Source organism: Musa acuminata, chromosome BXJ1-9, assembly GCF_036884655.1.
Source record: "Musa acuminata AAA Group cultivar baxijiao chromosome BXJ1-9, Cavendish_Baxijiao_AAA, whole genome shotgun sequence".
NCBI lineage: Eukaryota > Viridiplantae > Streptophyta > Magnoliopsida > Zingiberales > Musaceae > Musa > Musa acuminata.
Window position 1 is genome coordinate 4,043,185 of NC_088335.1, and position 21,536 is coordinate 4,064,720.

At 37.7% G+C, this 21,536-nt stretch overlaps 3 protein-coding genes and 5 non-coding genes across 11 annotated transcripts; 7 read left to right on the forward strand and 1 right to left on the reverse strand.

Moving 5' to 3' along the window:
* Positions 1 to 1,394: 1,394 nt before the first annotated feature.
* Positions 1,395 to 8,847, forward strand: LOC135592589 (protein tesmin/TSO1-like CXC 5). Its single transcript, XM_065082131.1, has 8 exons — positions 1,395 to 1,842; positions 2,570 to 2,677; positions 4,355 to 4,532; positions 5,123 to 5,479; positions 5,824 to 5,918; positions 6,034 to 6,128; positions 7,620 to 8,021; positions 8,446 to 8,847. Exons 1-8 carry the CDS (start codon positions 1,607 to 1,609, stop codon positions 8,661 to 8,663), a joined length of 1,689 nt encoding a protein of 562 aa, XP_064938203.1. The 5' UTR covers positions 1,395 to 1,606; the 3' UTR covers positions 8,664 to 8,847.
* Positions 8,848 to 10,397: 1,550 nt separating this feature from the next.
* Positions 10,398 to 12,942, forward strand: LOC135594211 (probable protein ABIL5). Its single transcript, XM_065084618.1, has 8 exons — positions 10,398 to 10,524; positions 10,611 to 10,693; positions 10,770 to 10,917; positions 11,305 to 11,404; positions 11,650 to 11,689; positions 11,857 to 11,984; positions 12,267 to 12,355; positions 12,699 to 12,942. The coding sequence occupies exons 1-8, from the start codon at positions 10,414 to 10,416 to the stop codon at positions 12,792 to 12,794; spliced, it is 795 nt and encodes a 264-aa protein (XP_064940690.1). The 5' UTR covers positions 10,398 to 10,413; the 3' UTR covers positions 12,795 to 12,942.
* Positions 12,943 to 14,009: 1,067 nt separating this feature from the next.
* On the forward strand, positions 14,010 to 14,095 carry TRNAY-GUA (transfer RNA tyrosine (anticodon GUA)). The gene is given in 2 exon segments: positions 14,010 to 14,046; positions 14,060 to 14,095. It is a non-coding gene; the product is annotated as a tRNA-Tyr (tRNA).
* Positions 14,096 to 14,175: 80 nt separating this feature from the next.
* TRNAY-GUA (transfer RNA tyrosine (anticodon GUA)) lies at positions 14,176 to 14,261 on the forward strand. The gene is given in 2 exon segments: positions 14,176 to 14,212; positions 14,226 to 14,261. It is a non-coding gene; the product is annotated as a tRNA-Tyr (tRNA).
* Positions 14,262 to 14,400: 139 nt separating this feature from the next.
* On the forward strand, positions 14,401 to 14,486 carry TRNAY-GUA (transfer RNA tyrosine (anticodon GUA)). The gene is given in 2 exon segments: positions 14,401 to 14,437; positions 14,451 to 14,486. It is a non-coding gene; the product is annotated as a tRNA-Tyr (tRNA).
* A 139-nt stretch (positions 14,487 to 14,625) lies between these two features.
* TRNAY-GUA (transfer RNA tyrosine (anticodon GUA)) lies at positions 14,626 to 14,711 on the forward strand. The gene is given in 2 exon segments: positions 14,626 to 14,662; positions 14,676 to 14,711. It is a non-coding gene; the product is annotated as a tRNA-Tyr (tRNA).
* Positions 14,712 to 14,850: 139 nt separating this feature from the next.
* Positions 14,851 to 14,936, forward strand: TRNAY-GUA (transfer RNA tyrosine (anticodon GUA)). Its single transcript is given in 2 exon segments — positions 14,851 to 14,887; positions 14,901 to 14,936. It is a non-coding gene; the product is annotated as a tRNA-Tyr (tRNA).
* A 481-nt stretch (positions 14,937 to 15,417) lies between these two features.
* LOC135582138 (shaggy-related protein kinase eta) lies at positions 15,418 to 21,480 on the reverse strand. Of its 4 annotated transcripts, none has more exons than XM_065082134.1 (12): positions 21,113 to 21,480; positions 20,059 to 20,145; positions 19,907 to 19,966; positions 19,560 to 19,832; positions 19,411 to 19,485; positions 19,175 to 19,231; positions 17,765 to 17,905; positions 17,625 to 17,675; positions 17,442 to 17,537; positions 16,633 to 16,716; positions 16,346 to 16,447; positions 15,418 to 15,714 (listed from the first exon to the last, which is right to left on the reverse strand). In XM_065082134.1, the coding sequence occupies exons 1-12, from the start codon at positions 21,224 to 21,226 to the stop codon at positions 15,619 to 15,621; spliced, it is 1,236 nt and encodes a 411-aa protein (XP_064938206.1). In that variant the 5' UTR covers positions 21,227 to 21,480; the 3' UTR covers positions 15,418 to 15,618. The 4 variants fall into 4 exon arrangements, with proteins under 4 accessions (XP_064938206.1, XP_064938207.1, XP_064938205.1 ...); XM_065082135.1 differs by having other exon boundaries at positions 15,418 to 15,731; positions 19,175 to 19,227; positions 19,407 to 19,485; XM_065082133.1 differs by having other exon boundaries at positions 19,175 to 19,227; positions 19,407 to 19,485; positions 21,113 to 21,478.
* Positions 21,481 to 21,536: the final 56 nt, after the last annotated feature.

A 21,536-nucleotide genomic window follows, 5' to 3' on the forward strand; every position in this document is an offset into this window, starting at 1 on the left:
GCTTCTGCAATCTGCTTGCTGTCTCAAGAAAGTGAGTTGTACAGGGTTGGAATCTAGAATCGAGACAATTTCATGACCAATAAATTCCCTTGAGTTCATGACCCTTTGAATCATGATAGTCTCTTGCATGACCTATGTCATCATGATATAGGACATACATTAATTTTATATCATTGGTTTGATCGTCTGATACTAATTGAGAGAGATATGAAGAAACAATGATAAAAGGATAATTGAGGATATAATAAAATAATAATATTGATAATTGGACTTAAAAAATCTTATTATAAACTATAAATAAAAAAAATTAAATATTTTTTTAATTTAACTAAAAATATTATATTTTATGAAATTTAATGATGTAAAAACATTAATATAACCAACCTCAAATACTTGCGATTTTACAACCGTAAGCATAAAGCTGACATGGCGCATGACGAATTATATTCAAAGATTACCATATGATTGGTAATGCTATTGATGCGTCAGCGGAACGGGGTCCCACTTGTGGGCTCCAGAGTGGCCCAGTTCCTTTATGGGGCCACTAAGTACAAAGGCATAAAGATCAAGATCAAAGTGTTGCTTGCCCCACGTGTGGGCTCCAGCGGTCATAGATGACTGTCTTATCCAATATATAATCTGTTGCCGCAGAAAAGACTCTCACTGAGTGACACGAAGTTGGAACACCGCATACGATTGGTCCGAAGCGTAGGCTCCACCGCTGACGGTGATCCAGTGTGATGCGTTCGTAGCGTCCATAGAGTGAGGATTCATCCATTGCATCACAATCGGCCACAGCTTGACTTAAACGTCCATCAAAAAACATATATAACATACACAACGAGTATATACTTAATTACATTTGCAGAATGGTGAAAAGAACGTTCAAATGAAATTGTTGAGATCAAGTGGATGAGACAGGCTCGGACTGGAGATGAATAATATGTTCCTTAAATAGATTTAATGTACATCCTCTGATTAAAGCTAGTCAAATTCAATACGATGGAATTCGATTTGGCACGATATAAATTGATCTGAAATTAACATCCCAAGTTATCAATTAATAAACCGGAAAGGCTGTCCCCAATCCAATCGGACGGCCCACATCTCGAACCCTATGAATTTGGACCACTTGATCTCTCCAAGAGGACACAGCCGTCCGATCTTTTAATGGACGCCGATCCGACCGTCAAATATTATAATTTGATTTCAAAAGCAGAGAGGGAGAGAGAACGAGAAGAGGCTTTCGTTTCCACCTCCCCTCCCCCTCTTCCTCTCCTCGTGCTCGAAAATTTTCCCTCACCCCAACAAGAATCCCACCCCGCATCCTCCTCCTCGGCCATCTCCCGCCGCCGCCGCTCCTCTCGGTAGGTCGCCGCCGCTCGATTCCTTCTCCGACGCTGGAGATATCCGCGCCGCCGCGGGCCTTTCCTTTGTTCCCAGATTCAGCGGCGACCTCGAAGTTCTCGAACGCCCGATCTGAGGCGGTATCCACTTGTTCGGAACCCATAGGGGGTTCGGATTCCTCCAGAAGAGGTGGAATTCGGAGGGAAATTTCTGGCGTTCTTCTTGAATCGATTCTTGGATCGGCGATTGACGGGTTCCAATGGAGCAAAGCGGTCAGCCGGCTGCATCGGCGCCGTCTGATTTCCCTCCGAGAAAGCTCGTCCGGCATCTGGATTTCACGGCTGCGGCTTACGGCGGAGCTTCCTCTTCCGCGGCTGTATCGGTGTCTATCGATCCGCCGCAGCAACCGCAGCAGCCGCCGCCGCCACCGCCGCGGCCCGTGCCGGCTTCTCTGCCAATATCGCGACCCGCAATTTCCTCAATTGCCGTAGCCGCGTGAGTAACGGGTTTTATCTGATTCTTGAAATCTTTTAGGAGTCGGGCAACCTCTTTTCAAATTTTAGGTTAGGTTTCGGTGCATCGATTTTGAGATTTTTCCTAATTTTTATATCAAAGGCATCATCATGAGACTTTTCCCTCTTTATGCGAAAATGTTTCTGCTGTGCTCTCATTTTGAGACCCCGTTTTTGAACTCATTTCAAATTCGAAAATGACCCAAGAAAGATTTTATTTTGCTATTTTCGGTTGTTGTTTTGCCCTTTAAGTCTCTTTCACTTTACACTACGAATTTAAATCTTGTTATACTTGGAGACGTCCTGTATTGAAACTTGTCAAGAATGATGATATATTAGAAGAGGGAAATTGCATTTTTACCTCATGTGATTAGTGTTTCAATTGGTTGAATTTAATAGATTTCCTCTTTCTTTTTGGTCTTCTGCTTCTTGTCTGTCATAATTGTCAGTGACTAATATGTAAAATGTGCCCCGGTCATGCATCAAAATTTATTCTCAGGTACTCTGGTATTGAACATGCCGAGAATCTATTGCTTATAGAATTGTATTCAGATTGTTTACAGTGACATAAGAATCGTGGTAATGTACCTGTTACCATTCTTGAGGATTACTCGGCAGTAGATAAGCTTTTGTATTTACTTGATGTCTACATTTGTTATATTTACTAACTGCAAGGGATTGACTCACAATTTTACTATGATCCATTTCAGCAAGACAGAATCACCCAAGTCACGACCACGACTGTTATATGATGCAAAAGATGGTACACCAACAAGAAAAAAGAACTGCAACTGCAAACACTCAAAATGCTTGAAGCTGTAGGTGAAATAACCTTTTGTTATGTAACTTTTGTCAGCTTACTTAGAAGTATCATATGTGCCCCATGCTGTTACTAATTGCATTATTACTTCACACTAAATACATGCTACTTGTGATGTGCTAATAATTGTTTGCCATTTATTTCTTCAATATCATCTATAATCCTAGGCATACACACGTGACAGATGTCACATGCCATAAACAGTGTCTCTTGGCAGAATAGGATCCAAAATTATGAAATCTGTAATAATCATTATAAGGAACTAGCATTCTTGTTTCCATTATCCTTCAATCCCTCTCCTCTAGAAGACTCCTAAGAAGTATTGTTTCATAAGGCATCTTAGTTTTGCAAATACTTCATGCACCAGTTGTTATCTGCCAAAGTCAGTTATCTTGACTCGAAATGTTTCTGGAGATGAATAAAGAATCTCAGTCTTTGCAGTTGCCTCTACTGTAAAGTTTCAAGTGCATGATCAAGTTGGCATAAAGACTTGCTCCCAGTTCAAAACTTGCTCATCTGTTGGTAAATGGCAAAACATAAGTGAGCTCTAATAGACCACCGTCCATGAGGATAGCTCCTTTCAGAACAGTTTATTCTTTATGGTTGAACTACCTAAACAGCAACCTAATATGAAAATGAGAGCCTTCCTTTACATTACCCTGGAATTTCATACTTGATTCTTTTGCTGCCAAAGGAATTAACAATAACACCCTGGGATATCATACTTGATTCTTTTTTTTTGCAATAGGAATTAACAGCAAATCTCTTGTAGCTTTGGTGAATTAAGGACAGTACTTTCCTGTCCGACTCCTTCCGGTGAGAAATTGACATCCTAAACTTATGGAAGTACAGGAATTATGATATTATATTAATGCAACACATGCTTTTGATGACTGAGACATACAATTTGGTTGTTGAATAACTTGGTTGATACTAGTTTCATATACAAGTGGGTTTGTGTTTGTAAGATTGGTCAAATATAAAAGTACAAGCATATAGGACTGTCACAAATCAAACTTTGGGATGGCAATAGCTTGTTTTCTGATAAACCTATGGCAATAGCTGATTTATGAATGATTTTCAGGAAATTAATGTAATGGTGGTTGATGGAATTATTCCGTCAAATTCATTATCCCTATCTAAAGTTTCAAAATCAAGAGTAAGCTAATCATTAGTGTCACAATGAGTAATGATGAATGAAAAAGCGAGGAAAAGCTCTCTGTGCTAATTCTTGAAAAGGCTTACACTAGCAGAAAAAAGTTGGTTATTTACCTGCTTCTCTGAAGTGAATCTTGTTTTGCACACTGAATAAAGAAAGTGTTTTGCCTATTGGCTCCACAACTACAAGTATGCAACAGAACAAGAGGCTGGTTGACTATGCTAGGGATGATCACATTAAATTCTCAGTGAAGAAATATTCAAATATTAGTTGGTAGAAAAATTCATGTCGATTTTGAATTGACTTGTTTCAATTATTCATCTAGAGCATTCAATGCTCACATGGAAGTGTCAGTGTGAAGTATACCAAATTTTGTGGTTATAAAGATTCATACTGATTCAGTCATTCGGTGTTGAACTTAGCTTTGCAATTAAGTACTCGATCATATGGCTGTATTTTCATATTCTTCCTAAACTTGCTCATTGTACTTATGTTCTTTCATTATTGCACACTTAGGTATTGTGAGTGCTTTGCATCGGGAGTTTATTGTGATGGCTGCAACTGTTCAAACTGCTGTAACAATGTTGAGAATGAAGCTGCGAGACATGAGGCTGTTGAAGCTACTCTAGAGCGCAATCCTAATGCCTTTAGGCCTAAGATTGGCAGTAGCCCACATGCATCACGGGATGGCAGGGTATGTACTCAATCTTCTATTAAAACAAATTCTGATTTCTTATTCGGTTTCTTTCACAAGGTGCATGCCTATTAAGCATGTCTGGCACTTTTTTTTTTGAGTTAGTCATCCTGTCTTACATGATATCTTGTAGCAATTCTGACCTGCGGTGACGACATATCTTGGTGAATTTGAAATCTCCTAAGGAATTGGCAGAACTACTGGTTATCAATTTAGCACAATGGCGTATAAGCATCTTAAATGTTTGTGTTGTCTTGCTTGCTCTTGATGATAATTACTAAATATTTGGCTGCTGACTCTTTAACTGGTACAAATCCTTTATATCCATGCCTAGTAATTTCCATGTTTCATATTTTGCCTTATATGCATATCTTATATGGAATCTCAGGTTTAGATTAGTATATATTGACATTTTTGAACCAGCTAGCTATCATCTTTATTATTATAAAATTCATTATTATTGTTTAAAGTGATGACAAGAAAAGATAAATGTTCAAGATTCTCTGAACTTCATCATATAAATACACACACACATATATATATAGCAATTGTTTGCCAAATTCTAATATCAACATGCTTATATGTGTTAGGATGAGGCAGGAGAACTTCCTTTGGTGGGAAAACATAATAAAGGATGCCATTGTAAGAAGTCTGGGTGCCTAAAAAAATACTGTGAATGCTTCCAAGCCAACATTCTCTGTTCTGATAATTGTAAATGTATGGATTGTAAGAACTTCGAAGGGAGTGAAGAGAGGAAGGCTCTCTTCCGTGGTGATCATGGAAGCGCTCTTTATATGCAGCAGGCAGCCAATGCATCCCTAAATGGGGCCATTGGCCCATCAGCATTCATGTCTCCTTCAGCATCTAGGAAGAGGAAGAACCAGGAGCTCTTCTTTGGTGCATCAATAAAGGATCAACCCACTAAAAGGCTTACACAACTTCCACAGGTAATTTTCTGATATGCACAACATTATAAAGAATACTTTGTACTTGGTATCTCCCTGAAATCTGTATAAAAGTATTAGTAAAAAATTTAATATTCTCTTTATAATTCCGCATTGCATTGTTAGTTTGACAACTTTGGATTATTGTACATGCAAGATCTACGTTAATTTGCTTTGTCACAGAGGCTCTTCTAATTTGACATTTTCACTTGATTATAAGCATTGAAAGAGATGAAACCACAGTCTATTACAACTCTTTTGACTTAAATTTGACGTGATTGATCAATCTGTGCTTTATTATTTGACATTGAAGAAATAACATTACTGGAACATCCTATACTTATCAGGCTAGGACTTCATCACCAGCCTCTTGTTCTGCTTCCACTCCTGCAGCTAGTGCTATTAATACTGCTCCAATGGCATCTACTAAGGTCACTTACAGGTACAGATCTATCTTTCACTTTTCTTATTCTTTTATTTGGTCTATTTTGAATGTAGAGCTTTTAAACTGTAGTGTTCTATGCATTAAGATTTAACTTACTGTTGGTCATCTGAAGGTCTCTACTAGCAGACGTAGTCCAACCGGAGCACATTAGGGATCTCTGCAAGCTCTTGGTGATGGTATCTGGAGAGGTTGCCAAGACATTTGCTGGTATGTGTGATAATATATAGATCGACAGTTTGCAATAGCATATACTGTAATAAGGGACTCAACTGGAGGAGTATTGTTTCACAGAATAGAAAAAGCTATACCTGCAAACACCTCCATTTTTAGCTTTCATACCTCAAGAAATTGTTAACCAATATAACGAAATGTGTTTAATATATTTATATATAAAGCAGCAAATTCGAAGCATATATTTCTTGTTCATTCCATCTCAAATTTTTTTTTCATTATAATCTTTTTTTTCTGATGACTCTGTAAAAGCAAATGGTTATGATCCTATCTTTCTTTACATTTTCTAGATGTTGACCATCTGGACTGATGTTGATTCTTTTGATATCTTTATTCTGATCATACTAGTGGCTTCTGAAAACTGAGTAACCAATATATGTCTTGAAATCATCATAATATTTTTACTCCTATTTCTAAGAATTCAACCATCAGAAAGTCATTGTTCTTTAGGTATATATCTAATATTTAATTGAATGGATAACACATGGAAACGGAAGGTTGTGCATGTGCTTATTGAGTAGCTGCTAGAACAGTGGTAACCGGTAGAAAATTCCCATTTCATGCCGTGTTCTCCCCAAAATAACAAGTCAGACCTTTTCTTATCTGAGTTTACATGCAACATCTTGTATTTTCCAAACTAATTAAGCTCCACCTCCCATCTGATATTTGCCGAAGAGATTTGATCAATGGAATTACGAAATTACCCTCATGTTAACAACATGAGATATCCTCATATTTCATTAAATGCTTTCAGTTATGGAAAACACCATTTAAATGCCTTCCTTGAAAAGCCACTGAACACAAGTAGACTGCCTCATGGAAATGGATTGTATGATGTGTGAAAGCAATTTGGGTAGATGAAGACAAAGTGGATTGGTGGAAGTGAGGAGGAAAACACGAGGGCCAGAGAAAGAGGGGGAAGAGTGGAAGGAAAAAGGACACTGGTAGTAACAGCACGAAGATTTTATCTGTAATTATGAAAGAAGTATCTTTATTATTTGAATTGTCAATGTAAACATTTAAATGGTAAAATAATTTCATAAGCTTATCCTTTTGGCTAACAGAAGTTTGTCACAAAGGGCAGGATTTAGTTAGTTTGGATAACTCGAGTGTGGGATGTAATTTTTTATAATTGCAGATTTAAATCATAATGTTGCAGAAATAGGATGGAACTCTCTCGAAAATGTGCATGCCATGTCACTTGCAATATCATGCAGAATATTTTTAGTAAATAATTAATTATTTGGAGTTTAATGAATATTAGAATCTAAGAGATCTCTAACAAAAATTTTTGGCCTCAGCTATTTTGATACTGACAAATTTCTACTCTCTAAAAATTTTCGTTTGCTAACTATTAATGCTGCTTTTGTTCACTGAATGCTGCCCTCGTCTGTTAATGTTTTGAGTACTGATTTAACTCATTAACATTTGTTTCTAATATATTTATTTTCTGAATTAAATATTCAGACAGAAAAGTTCAGGAGAAGTTAGCAGAGAAGGAAAGCCAAGTTGAAAGCTCTCTTGTACCATCAGAACAAGAAATAGATCAGAGACAGAAAGATGCTGATATGCAGAAAGCATCAGTCGATGAGCATTCTAGTGGAATTCCTGCAGAAAAGACTAGCATGGAAGAGTCTGAATCTGACTGTGGAGATGAACAGAAGGGTGGAAGGCCAATGTCTCCTGGAACACTGGCACTGTTGTGTGATGAGCAAGACACGGTTTTTATGACATCTCAAGCTACTGGTACAACTCCAAGATCTTCCAACAACCACAACACATCAGAAGTCTATGCGGAGCAAGAGAGGTGTGTATTAACGGAGTTCAGAGACTATCTCCTCAAGTTAGTCACCTATGGACGAATGAAAGGTAAACATTTTTTTTCCATGAGTTATTATTTTATCAAATATGTTTAGTTAATTTGAAGTACCATTGATTGTGTTATCTCAGGATGATAGATACATGGACATTTTGTGCTTTCATCTGTATTTCTTCATTTCTGAAATGTGTGTGATCTGTTAGTTACCTCCAGTTAGCCGATTTGGGTGTCTGGTAGTATGAGTCGAAGGATTGTCATGTGCGAATATACGAGTTGAAAAAGGGTCTTTTTCCCGAACCGAACTGACACATGCAGTCTTAGTGTCATAATGAGAAAACATTTTCTCTGGATAACAAAAAAAAAGACCTTATAATGATTTTATTTATTCAGACCAAGTCGATTACAAGAATCTGCTTCCTTGTGTTGTTGCATTACATATTCTGGCACTAATACATTCTTATCTGATTTATGCAGAAGAGAAATACTCATCCATGTCATCAAAGTGTGAAGTGTCGCCGTGTCATATGGTATCAGCTCCAAATGGTGTTGCCAGAGGTGCAGTGCCGGCTGCCGCGGAGAAATCTCAGACAGTGAAACTGGTCCCCCCTAATTCTAATAAGTATCCTCCGATTGAACAACAAATCATAGGGAATGGAGATATCAAACCTAAGATTGAGAAACCAGAGATGTGAACGAGTAAGCGAAAAGAAAATATAGCTACTCTCAGAACTCATTTCTGATTAATTCTCTAACACTCTGACAGCATGGATATGCTGCTGGAAGCTTATACTGTAACTCAGTCTATTATTTACAGTAGACTGAATCCTTTACAATTTTTTAACTCATTTTAAGTGCAATTTATAAATATTTTATCCATCGTGCTATGGTGTATCGGAGGTGGCATGGGTGATTATTGTGTGATTATTTTGCCTTTCACTAATTGCTCTACAAATTGATCCTTCTGTCCATGGAGTGCGTGCACTTGTAACTTACGGTAGTAATTGTCATTTCTCAACATACCGATGTCAAGCCAAAACACAAGATGGGCAGGATTAGTTCTTGGTTTATGCTCTCATTGGTTTGGGCATATTATCATTGGTATGATTTTTGTTGATGTTTGACCATTTGTTATATTTCAGGTATCTGTTTAAGAAATATTCTGTGCCTGGTTTCTCATGACAGAGGACCGATCAGTATAGGGATCCACACCTTGCTGGAGAAGCTTTGGGAATAGCAAAACAACTCGTCGAGTTTGGTTAAAATACAGGCTGGTTTATCCGTTTATAGAGAAGACAGATATTATTTATATTTTTAAAAAAAACCAGAGGGTTCGATGGATCCAATTTAAGAAAAAAAAGAAAAAGGAGGACGCAATCTAAATGAATCCATCCAATACATCACGAAAAAAAATGGGGCAGAGAAAGCAAAAAAAGTCAGCCCACTTTTTGTAGCATCAACAATCTAATTTGTAAAATCGAATTGATTGAAGATCTTAGTTCTTGGTTTTTTTCAATCTAGCCATTCGCTCGATATAATAAATAATAATAATAATAATAATATTATTATTATTAATAAAAAAATAAGTGACAAAAACTAAATTGAAGCTCAGGACTTTACGATATACTATCGATGTTTTTACCGGCCAAACTAGTTGACACATTCGATCTAATAATTATTATCGAAACATAATTACTTTTATTAATTTATTAATATAAAAGGTTAATGATATCATCACAAGCTATTTTGACTCATAAAATTTTGCAATCAGCAAGTTCTTAGTTTGATTTTTTTTATAAAAAAATTCCTTGATAGATCCAAATCCGAATTGGAAAAAAAGAAGAAAAAAAAATGGTCATCCCCATCCCGCAGGGGGGACAAAAAAGCTGGAGAACAAAATTTTGTTAGTGCTTGGGAACATGCTGGTTTAAATGGGGGTTGCTGGACCCATTACATGAAGGACAATAATGACATGCTTGTTTGAATGGAATTCATGGACCCATTCCAGATGTCCAAATTCCAAAGGACAATGTGCTGTCATCTGCATCCTCATCATTCATGTGATTGAAGGCTTAAACACTGATAGTTAATATGCGTTAGCACAAGAATTCAAGTGTACATCCCATTGTCATCCCCACGTCCAAATTATCCCTACCAACCACAACTAGAGGGCGGCCAAATGGAAGGTTGCCAAGTGTTTGATGTTTCTCTATGGTGGTGGTAGAGAATATATTAATCTCGATCATACACTGATACTATGATAAAAGTGCACATAAATCGAGGTGTGATATGGTACTTACTTGACTTGTTTGTCCGTAGCTTCGTGGAAAATAGATTCGAAGGCAAGTAAGTGATCACGCGACTGGGAACGTCTCGTCATCTTCTTCTCAAAGCATCCACCATCTGCTGCTGCTGTTGCTGCTGCTGCTGCCGCCTTACAGGTTGATGGAGGAAGGCAAAGATACCAAGGTGTCGACAACCGTCATTTCCAAAGTGCCATCGACTCAGTACAGGGAGTACGAGAGCGAGGAAGAGCGTTTCCACCATGCTCTACTGGTTCGGAACCTTGCGTTCCTCTTCCTTTGTGTCACCCGTAGATTGCTCCAGTTAATGTGAGTCTCCTTTTACGTTGCTGACTCCAGGAGTTGAAGGACCTGCGCTCACAGCTCCACCATGCAGCGGATTACTGCGAGACTGCGTTTTCCAAGTCCGAGCACAAGAAAATGTGAGTTGTTTCCCCCTCTTTCTTTTCAGTCCACAGAAGAACCTTCTTTGGTGATGTTGTGTTGCGACATGAGTAGGATTTTGGAGGGTACAAAGAGCTATATATGTGAAGCCATGGTGGCAGTCGTCGACCATTTAGGAAATGTCTCCTCCAAGCTGGAGCAGAGTCCCCTTGCCAATGCCGTGGTTGTGCAGACAGAGCAAAGGATTGATTGCTTGAAGCAGGTCAGATTGTTCCCCCCTGGAAAACAAAACAGGAGGTCATCTTGTTAGTAGTAGTTGATCTATCTTCCTTGATGCGGTCATTTATGACGCAAGAGGATCTTTCTCGATTTGCTTAGCAGAGACAAAGAATTGGCTTAAAACACACACACACACACACACACACTTAAAAGAAACAGCCCAAACATCACAACAGTAGTAGTAGTCTAACACAGATGATACAATGATGTCATGCTTTTATAATTTCCTTGAGACTATGCAGTGTCGAAATTTTGTTTTTGCAGACACTTTTCTACTGTATTCTGTATGCCTTCTTCTTTTATGTCAAGAAATGTTATGTCTTTGAGGAAAATTTATGAAATACACATCTAATGGTCATCATGGCTACAGAGACTTCTCACCTGTCAACACTATGCTACAAGTCTCGAATTGTCTAGCATGCAACTAAGCATCAAGTTCCCTCGACAACACCAGCATTATGTTTCACCAGGTACCATCTTTTATCCTTGTTAGATGGATCCCAAATTCTAACACTTAAACACAGGATTTTCAATATTTTTACTATATACCAGAAAAAAAAAACATTGTTTTATAGTATCATAATGGATAACAAAAGAAAAGTTCATTTACTTAAACTTACCGAAAAAAATGTTTTCTATTAAATAATTAAACAGCCTACTTTTGTTCATTGATTCGACACACACTCTTTATCTATTGATACTTCCTTTGGAACAGCGGCCCAGTGTATTGGGAAGTCAAGTGATGATCTCTCCAGGTTGTGTTTGTTTCCCTCCTCTTAGTTTATATTTCGTTATACCTTTCTTTATTTTCTTAAGAGAAATTTGAGCACAGGGCCCAAGGTTCATCTCATTAGTATCGAACCTGGTGTGCTCTAAACAATATTTTATCATGCATGGCATCTAATTCAATATAGACAAACAGGACTGAGGGGACAAATTCTCAACCAGCTGAAGTTCCTATCACCAAAGACCATTCATCAGTGACGGAACATTTCTTGGGTTCCCAAGCTGGTACTCATTTCATGCCGGCAAGCAATGGAACGATTTCGGGTAAGTAAGCTATCTAGTGAAATATCAGGTCTGCTAGTTTCCCCATTTTAACCTCTAGGAAATGACTCGTTCACTTGTTTTGAAAATCTCGGTGACCTGAAAGCATGTTTTAGCTCCTGCACAAAATTTCTGATACTAGTTCCAGAGTTAATTGATTAATTTGCCACTCTAGCATAGAGTCAGACTACTAAGTTACCTACTTTTCCTAATAGCATTTGTTATATCATTAAAGTTAATTCCCTCCAAAGGTGTGACCTTAACGCACTTGATTATTTCTGACAGGAGTAGAGCTTGCTAAAGCAGTTCCAGTTCTAGAAGGACCATCCATGCTCTCAAAACCACGTAATTCTTCATTTAGTTGCAAGTCAGAGGTAATTCTATAAGCACCTTTATCAGTTCAATGGCTTCTCCTCAGAACGAGAACTAATATTTTCTAATTCATAAACTACAACTGGAAGTAGTTTATTAGATCAAGATTTAGTACATGCTTAATACTTAGATGCAGAAAACATCGAGCCTAAATGGTGTTCATGTAGTCAGAGAAATCCATGTCCAGTCATCTCTAACAAATGCACACATTTTGCAGGAACTGTATCTTCATGCAGAACTGACTTATGCTTGATTAGTTTGTGTTGTTGTTATGTTTGTTTACCACAAGAAGGATATACAGTTTTCTCAAAGTTATATTCATAATGATTGTCGAATTCCATGCAGGATCTATATATGCTGGAAGGTGTCAATCAAAAAAAGAAGCCCGTGCAAATAGACAACTTTTTGTCATTCTTGCGATTTAATAAAAGAAAGATATAAAAAGTGCATTATGGATATCGCTACTCGATCCCTTATTTAAACATCAATTTTACTTGTGGTCCTATAATTTTGCATTTAATTAGAAGCCATCAGCTGCCTATGTTCTTCTAAGTGTGACACAGGTTGTGAATGTTTAGCATCTTGAATGGGTTGTGGCATTGATTTTGTCAAGTGTCAGATGGGTTGTGGCTAAAAAATCCTCAAGAAAATCAGGTCTTCTAACCATATTTCTTGTTTGTAGAATCCTTTAATATGACCTTTCCGCATCACCAAAACAAAGAAAGTTGATCCAAAATATTGTACATTGGAGCCATCCATCCATTATAGGTAAATCATAGTTCAGCATTATTTGCAATCTCTAGGAGGAGAAAACTACTTGAGTAAATGATGAACCTAAGTTGTAGAAGTCCTTTGTTTTTAACTTCATTAACAGGCTATATTGACTAGGCATCATTGGCAATGACAAAAGAAAGATCATTTGGGAATTCAATAATCCAAATGAAACATGGAATTGGCAAAATATAGCAAATCCCCATGATATAACTTGGTAACTTATTTCAGTTTATTGCATTCTGAGAATAACCTGTTCAAGTTGTTTAATGATGTGCAATAATCCAATGAAAAAATTTATACATATTCTTAAGATGTCAGGCTGAAGACAACATGAAGGTATAATTGATGATTCAAACTATGTTTACTGAGCTATAGTCAACTATTCAAGATCTATGTCCAACAAACTGATGTATCTATCATACTCTTTCTCTGCAACAAAGGATTATTTAAGTCAGGAATAGTCAAATGTTAACTATCAATCTTTACTTAAATGACAATCTCCAAAGATTTTACCTGGCAATGGAGCCATTTTCTTGCGAAACGAGGAAGGGTCATGGACGTGCTCTCCTACGCCATCAAAGGCCAGCTTTAGCTTTGATCGCCGTCCGCCAACAACACGACGTCCCAGAGTTTGCCGGCACCGTCCAAAGTCGGCCACACGATCCGCAACCATGTCGTAGGCGAAGACGTCGAGGTCCTCATCTTCTCCGGCTGCACCATCGCCAGGACTGGGGATTTCTCGATTCCTGGGAACGATTCTTGGATTTGAACCGGAAAAGCTCAAAGGTTATTAGACCCGAACCACCATATAAACTGATGTGCGGACCCCTTACCTCCGATATATATTATATATGATTATTAAATTGATAAATATTTCAATAACCGACCTTAGCTCAGTTGGTAGAGCGGAGGACTGTAGTGGTCACAGATAAATCCTTAGGTCGCTGGTTCGAATCCGGCAGGTCGGAGTTTTTATAGTATTTTTATTAATATCGTATGTTTACCTTAGATATATATATGATCATTAAATTGATAAACATTTCAACAACCGACCTTAGTTCAGTTGGTAGAGCGGAGGACTGTAGTGATCACAGATAAATCCTTAGGTCGCTGGTTCGAATCCGGTAGGTCGGAGTTTTTATAATCTTTTTTATTAACATCGTATGTTTAATATAGTATATAATTTTCTAATCATCGCTTTTAGATAGGATTTGGTCTTATATTTCTTTTAGTACCGATGAACATGTTTTTTAAATATTGTTGGAAAAAACAACCGACCTTAGCTCAGTTGGTAGAGCGGAGGACTGTAGTGGTCGCAGATAAATCCTTAGGTCGCTGGTTCGAATCCGGCAGGTCGGAGTTTTTATAATCTTTTTTATTAACATCGTATGTTTAATATAGTATATAATTTTCTAATCATCGCTTTTAGATAGGATTTGGTCTTATATTTCTTTTAGTACCGATGAACATGTTTTTTAAATATTGTTGGAAAAAACAACCGACCTTAGCTCAGTTGGTAGAGCGGAGGACTGTAGTGGTCGCAGATAAATCCTTAGGTCGCTGGTTCGAATCCGGCAGGTCGGAGTTTTTATAATCTTTTTTATTAACATCGTATGTTTAATATAGTATATAATTTTCTAATCATCGCTTTTAGATAGGATTTGGTCTTATATTTCTTTTAGTACCGATGAACATGTTTTTTAAATATTGTTGGAAAAAACAACCGACCTTAGCTCAGTTGGTAGAGCGGAGGACTGTAGTGGTCGCAGATAAATCCTTAGGTCGCTGGTTCGAATCCGGCAGGTCGGAGTTTTTATAATCTTTTTTATTAACATCGTATGTTTAATATAGTATATAATTTTCTAATCATCGCTTTTAGATAGGATTTGGTCTTATATTTCTTTTAGTACCGATGAACATGTTTTTTAAATATTGTTGGAAAAAACATCGTACACCATCAGGTCGGATTACCAGCGGTTCAAAAGAATATCTATATAATTTCGATTATATATTATTAGATTTTTTTTTAAAATATTGTTAGAAAAAAACACCATCCACCACCAAGTTAGAAAAAAAAAAACACGAGACATGCAAGAAGCAAAAGCCGTATTAATGAGCGTGTTACGTAGATTTCCGATTTTTCCAGTTCCGCACCCGCAAAACACTGGGTTAGGTAGGTAGGTAGGTAGGTAGGTAGGTAGGTAGGTAGCACATTTACACACCGGCATGTATCCTCCGGCGTAGTGAAAAATATATATAGCCTAGGAACCAAGCTGCTGCAAGGAAAAAAGGACCAAACACCGCAGAGAAATCTTGAACCACACCTTTGTGACCGGTCATACATCTCAACACCCAGCACCATCAAATTACATCCATGTTCCCGAGACTGAATAGATAAGCTACCTTTCATCAGTTCCCACTATGCTGATTCATCTTTTCCCCAGATTTTCATTACTGAAAAAAAAAAAAACACCGCAACAGTGTTTCCAACTCATGTTCCAGCCATATGCAAGCAACTGAAACCAGATTGACGCCTGGCATGTTCTGGAATCAGCTTGTTGATGAGATCTGGTGATGCTCCAGCTAACTGCGAAGATAAAAAAACTGGCCATTATGTCTACCGGTTTCATGCATTTTCAAATTGCTTAATTTCTAATATCTGCAGATAAACAACCAGAACCCTAGGTCTCCTGTCGTTTTGGATCCCAACCCTTGTCTTACAATCCCTTCAAGCGATATCATCGATGTCAATGGGCCACAAAAATTAATTTCACAGGTATCGAAGATTAATCCAAATTTCTCCACCTCATCAAACTCCCAATTGTCAAAGCTAACAAACTCCACATCAGTTGAAACAAAATTTTTTCTAAATTATAACTCTTCCATGCAATCACCAATCAGACCCGAACATGACTGGAAGATACCTTCTTGCATGCATGCGGTGTGATATATAAAGATTACTTCTCGCCGTGTCTACAAGTGAATGCATCCATGCATGACATGTGATATATAAAGATTGGTGTTGCATCTATGCTGTAAACAGCAAAGCACATACAACATAGTGCAGTGTGTAACATGTAAATGTAAAACAAATATATGCAGCATTCAGATTTCTTTTTATTTTTAGCATTTTATGCATTATGTTCAGTGAAGGAAAAAAAGTATCACGTGGGAAAAAAAAAATTATGGACATGAATTCAAAAAAGTTAGATGCTTACTTCTTGTTTAAAGTTATAAAGAGGAGGAAGAGGGCGACCATTTGGCAATCGTGCATTGGGTTCTCGCAGTTCATCAAAGAAGGGATGGGTGCATGCTTCCAACTAGACAAAAGATCAAGTTGAGAAAGAGCAGAGAAAAAACAACGGAACTTCGCTCTACTATGCATGTATCAAAATGATCAAGGATTTCACAATTACAAATTTCCAGATCCGATTATAATCCAGTTTAAATTCTAATCCAGTAGATAGCTGTAAGTTATTTTGTAACTTAGAAGTGGAGTACTTACTGCAGTGCAACGAAAACTTGGGGAGTATTGGAGGAGGCGTGACGTAAGATCTATCGCTTCTGGCGGCATTCGCTTGTGGAAAATCTGAAAATCACAATTTATTATAGTTCTAACACTTACATTAAATATGCACAGTTGCAACAAACTGTCTAAATAAGACAATAGAGAACGCTTTCAAGAAATGTTGATGGTGAATCTGAATTATTTGGCTCTGTGAACTACTGAACCAAGTTGGATGGTTGCCAATTTTTCCATGATCAAAGACGGACTTCGATATACAGGACAAAGATGATAGTAGCTACGTGACCAATTAATTTGGCAAAGACATGCCAACCATACATTTGCATCTCGCTGAAGTCAAATATAGAGGAGGAAAACCACAGTTTTACAATCTAAAGGGCGCCCAATAAACATTTTAGTAGCTTATGAAATGTTTTTGGCATGGGATTCAAGGGATGATGCATATCTCTGGCAAACTCAAAATATAGGAAATAACCAAAATAGTTGTTCTGCATGCTCAAAGAAATGCCCAGATTTGCATAAGGTTCTGAAACAGTTTCAGAATAGCCTAGGAGATCAAAGACTTGTAACTGATTCTCCAGCCTTGGCTAGCTTACTTCTGCTGATCCTGTGATATAGAAATCAATATTGATGAAATGCAAAGCTAGCTCACAAATCATACAGTTCATTCAAAGTTAAAATTTAACCATAGTGATATGCTAGCACCTTTGTTCTGAATATCATGATATTCGATAAGATAGATTACACAAAATAAAGCCATACAGTCATTTGAAAAAGGGTGAACCTACCTTATGCCATGGATGAGCTTTTATCTGTGGAAATCTGAACTCTGTGTAGCCAGGATTCATGCACCGAATTTCCTCACGGGTTGGAGTTCCAAGAACCTACAGAAAAGCAACTCATCTCCTATTTTACACATGATCAGAAGAATCCCAAATTAGTTAATAACCATGCAGACCACGAAATCAAACCTTGATTATCTCAACAAGCTGATTGACAGCACTGTCTCCAGGAAATAATGGCTGACAAATGATTAAAATTCTGTCATGCTACATTAAATTTACAATCTTAAAAAATTTGTCATATGACATTAGATTATAATAATGCTTACCTGGCCAAGTAGTAACTCAGCAAGAACACAACCTGCTGACCATATATCTATGGATGTTGTATATTCTGTTGCGCCAAAAATAAGCTCTGGAGCACGGTAATAGCGAGAACAAATGTAAGATATGTTTGCTTCACCCTTAACCTGGTATAAGAGTTCAATTAACAGAAAATGAGGGTGACATTAGAAACCAGAAAAGAATGTATCCAAGAATAGTACTGTATAAGTGCAAGATACTCTGCTAATTAAGTACAATGTTGAATATACAAGTGTTGCAGAAATTCTAAAGCTAAGCGTTATATTCCGGAATAAGCAAGGGGCATTACATGATTGACCTGGAACCATTTGAAAAAGGGCAATCCAACATACAAGCTCTCACCAATGGAATTTGGGGGTCAATATACATAGTCTTACTCCCACAAGAGTTTCAACAGAATTAATTTGCTTGACAATAAAAAATATGCCAAGGGAAATACAAACAAATATAAGCTAAAAACATCTACATCTGGTATGAGGTGAAACATGAAAATGCAATGCCTCATCTAATCATTTCACACAACCATGACAATAATGCAGTATCTGCTGAAGCCAGTGCAGATATTTCTTGTACGTTTCTTTTCAATCTCAAAACAGCTAGAAAGAAGAAAGCAAAGGACAAGAACTCAAGTTACCCGCATCAAACACTCAAAATGTTTATGTACGAAATCCAATAGCCAGACAAGATGTTCATGGATATATCATCATAATGATCTTCAGAATATACCACCTAATAAGCAGAGTGTTGATTTAACAATTCATATGGTTATATAAGATTACTCATCTTGATTATTACTCAATAAATGCATGTTCCCCTTCAGAATGAAACTAAGTGGCAATGGTACAGGGTGGGAGACTGGAATGACTCAGACAGTTCAAGACCCCGAATTCTTATGTTGACCTACACAATCAGTTTACAGTTAGAAACACATATCCATTTATTTTACATGATGCCTCTCCATCTGGAAAAAAGAAAAGGTGTGACTTAGGCAGAAAAAGAAAGTTTTAGTACAGCACCAATTGTCTTAATTTTTGGGCATTTGTGTTCCTCTGATAATTGCATATTTTTGTTTAGGTATCTTAAAAGAACTAAACCTTGATACATACTAAGAAAATTCTGGGTGCATTTCCATTTCATCAACTTAATGGGGAACCCATAAGCAACTCATCTGTTACCAAGTTTTTTTTTCAGGTACAAGATTAACCATTTAAGGATCCATTCTCTTATTGTTAGATTTTAGATGTGGAATGGTGGTAGGCATATTTCAATCAGGAGGGGTCATCACTAATCATAATTACCTAACCAACTTGATACACCAAAAAATGTCCAGAATTGAAAAGCAAAAAGCCATAAATTATGTTACAAGCAAAACATACCAGAACTTTTGCACTTCCAAAATCACATAGCTTGACTTGGTGAGTGAGGGGATCTACCTGCAGAATGCACAATTGAATGTAAAAGGAAAAGACTTTTCCCAAAAAAAAGAACAAATATAACAGCTTCTCAATAATTTAACTTATGGACACCTATTGAATGTAAAGAGAAAAGACAGTTTCACCAAAAAAATAAAAAATTTAACAGCTTCTCGATAGTTTAAGTAATGGACACCTACGAGAATATTTTGTGGCTTCAAATCTCTATGACAAACTCCTGGAACAGTATGGATATAAGCCAGACCTCTAAATATCTGCACAGATAATTCAACTAAACATTCGAATGAATATCATATAGAAATATAAGGAAGAAAACCAGCAAAAATACCTGATATGTATACAACTTCACAAAGATGAGTGGCATCCTCTGATTCACATTGCTATAATGCCTTAGGACACCATAAAGAGATTCAGGCACATATTCCATAACTAGGTTAAGGAAAAGCTCATCTCTACTTGTGGATGAGAAGAAACAATGCTTTAGAGAGATAACATTTGGATGAGCCATTGTGCGCATCAATTGAAGTTCACGATTTTTGTATCTTTTGTCCTGTAAAACCTTCTTTATTGCAACTGTTTCTCTCGTTTCCAAACATTTGGCCTGCCACAAATAACCACATTTGAATCTAGAGCATAAACTGGTACCACATCTATAAAAATGTCTTAACACAAAACCTGGAAGACAATTCCGAATGAGCCCGTCCCCACAACACGCTCTGCCATATAACTAAGGGTCTGCATGCCAAGTAAAAGGCATCATAACATGTGAATTAAAACAGCAAGTCGCACTTGGTATATCATCATACATAGTGCCTTTGGCTTCTAACCTGCTTTGGTTCGCCATTCTTGCCTCCGATGGTGGTGGAGATGATATGACCAGTTACTGGTTCATTCCCCTCGACAACAGATGCTTGCTGTGCTAAATTGTTGGAAATTGGTTAAATGGAAACTGCTAACAATTCATTTAATATAAAAGAAAATAAATAAAACGAAGCAGCTGCAAATTTAATTGCAAGAAAAATCATATTCCAACAGGCAACATGTATATGATATGTCCAACGTGAACAAAAGTACAGGGACTATGCTGACAAAAAGCGCCAGCCGAGCTTACAACAAGGAGGCACGTTAAGACTGTGAAGGAAAACTGAAAGGACAAGCAAGATCTTGAAAAAGATCAACAAATAGGTGAAAGTTTGCAGATCAGACAAGAAAAACACCACAGAAGCGTTTCGTGGGAATAAATTAGAAACATTCTAGTCAAGCAAACTATAGACAGTACGAATAACAAGCAACCGGACGATCAAGAACATCAATGGTACAGAAGGATTTTTCCACGTGAAAGAACAGAATCAGAGGAATAACACTAACCATAATACAAGCAGTAAATCATGAAAGAAGACTTTCTAAACCCTAAAGAAAACATATAAGGGGCTCAGAAGGAGAAGATCAGAAGACAAAATCCCGAATGTGATTACACCAACAAATCCACAGAAAACACGAAACAAATAAAGCGCCGCCGAAAAAGCAGAAGTAGAAGAACAAATCTTGCAGCTTGTTAACAGGAAAAACAAGAAAACGCCGACCACATAACGAGGGGGAAAATAACAAGAATTCCACTAATTTATCGGCCTAGCTGAAACCTAATTTGTCATCAAGATTCGCAAGAGCAACACTGAAAGATCCTCTAACAAGTAGAACCCCGAAAAAGATCAGATATTATCCCCAGAAAATCCAAAAACACGAAGAATTCTCTCCACATGCCATAGCGGTCCGCTCCGACGAAGGGAATTTCTGCGCACATCGCCTTTTGCGCTGATTGCAAAGAAATCCCAAAGTAAAAGGAGGAAAGGAGGTTAGATGGGGGAGGGAGAAGGGGGAGACCTTGTTGTCGGCCAATTCCGTACGGGGAGGTGGCGCGAGGTTCAGGGAGGCGGCGGCGGCGGCGTGGCCGGGCGGTGGTGGGGGATGGTGAGGTCCCAGCGGCAGCGAAGCCATGTGGGACGCTTTTATGATGCAGACGGGAATCGGCGATCTTATGATCTGCACCTCTCTCTCTCTCTCTCTTTCTCTCTCGCTCTCCCTCCCTGGGTTGGTTGCCACTTAAGACGGTCCAACGTAGGCAGCAGACTACGGAAAATTCCAACGATTCTCTCAAGCCATTATAGTTCCATACAGGAACAAATGTGAATGACACATTTTGCCACTACCACCACCCAACCTTCCTGAACAAGACTTCCAACACAACTATTCTTATCATCAGAAATCTACTAAAATGTTGTAATCGCAAGAACACGGTCAACGTGTT

What these genes read in the sequence shown, in the direction of transcription:
- LOC135582138 (XM_065082134.1), bottom strand. Translation starts at nt 21,226, where the DNA reads ATGGCTTCGCTGCCGCTGGGACCTCACCATCCCCCACCACCGCCCGGC. An exon ending in AGAATGGCGAACCAAAGCAG is followed by an intron (nt 19,967 to 20,058) that starts GTTAGAAGCCAA and finishes CTTGGCATGCAG; the next exon opens with ACCCTTAGTTATATGGCAGA. An exon ending in TTGGAAGTGCAAAAGTTCTG is followed by an intron (nt 17,906 to 19,174) that starts GTATGTTTTGCT and finishes CTCTTATACCAG; the next exon opens with GTTAAGGGTGAAGCAAACAT.
- LOC135594211 (XM_065084618.1), top strand. Translation starts at nt 10,414, where the DNA reads ATGGAGGAAGGCAAAGATACCAAGGTGTCGACAACCGTCATTTCCAAA. An exon ending in CCAGCATTATGTTTCACCAG is followed by an intron (nt 11,405 to 11,649) that starts GTACCATCTTTT and finishes CCTTTGGAACAG; the next exon opens with CGGCCCAGTGTATTGGGAAG. An exon ending in AAGCAATGGAACGATTTCGG is followed by an intron (nt 11,985 to 12,266) that starts GTAAGTAAGCTA and finishes TATTTCTGACAG; the next exon opens with GAGTAGAGCTTGCTAAAGCA.
- LOC135592589 (XM_065082131.1), top strand. Translation starts at nt 1,607, where the DNA reads ATGGAGCAAAGCGGTCAGCCGGCTGCATCGGCGCCGTCTGATTTCCCT. An exon ending in ATGCATCACGGGATGGCAGG is followed by an intron (nt 4,533 to 5,122) that starts GTATGTACTCAA and finishes TATATGTGTTAG; the next exon opens with GATGAGGCAGGAGAACTTCC. An exon ending in GGCTTACACAACTTCCACAG is followed by an intron (nt 5,480 to 5,823) that starts GTAATTTTCTGA and finishes TATACTTATCAG; the next exon opens with GCTAGGACTTCATCACCAGC.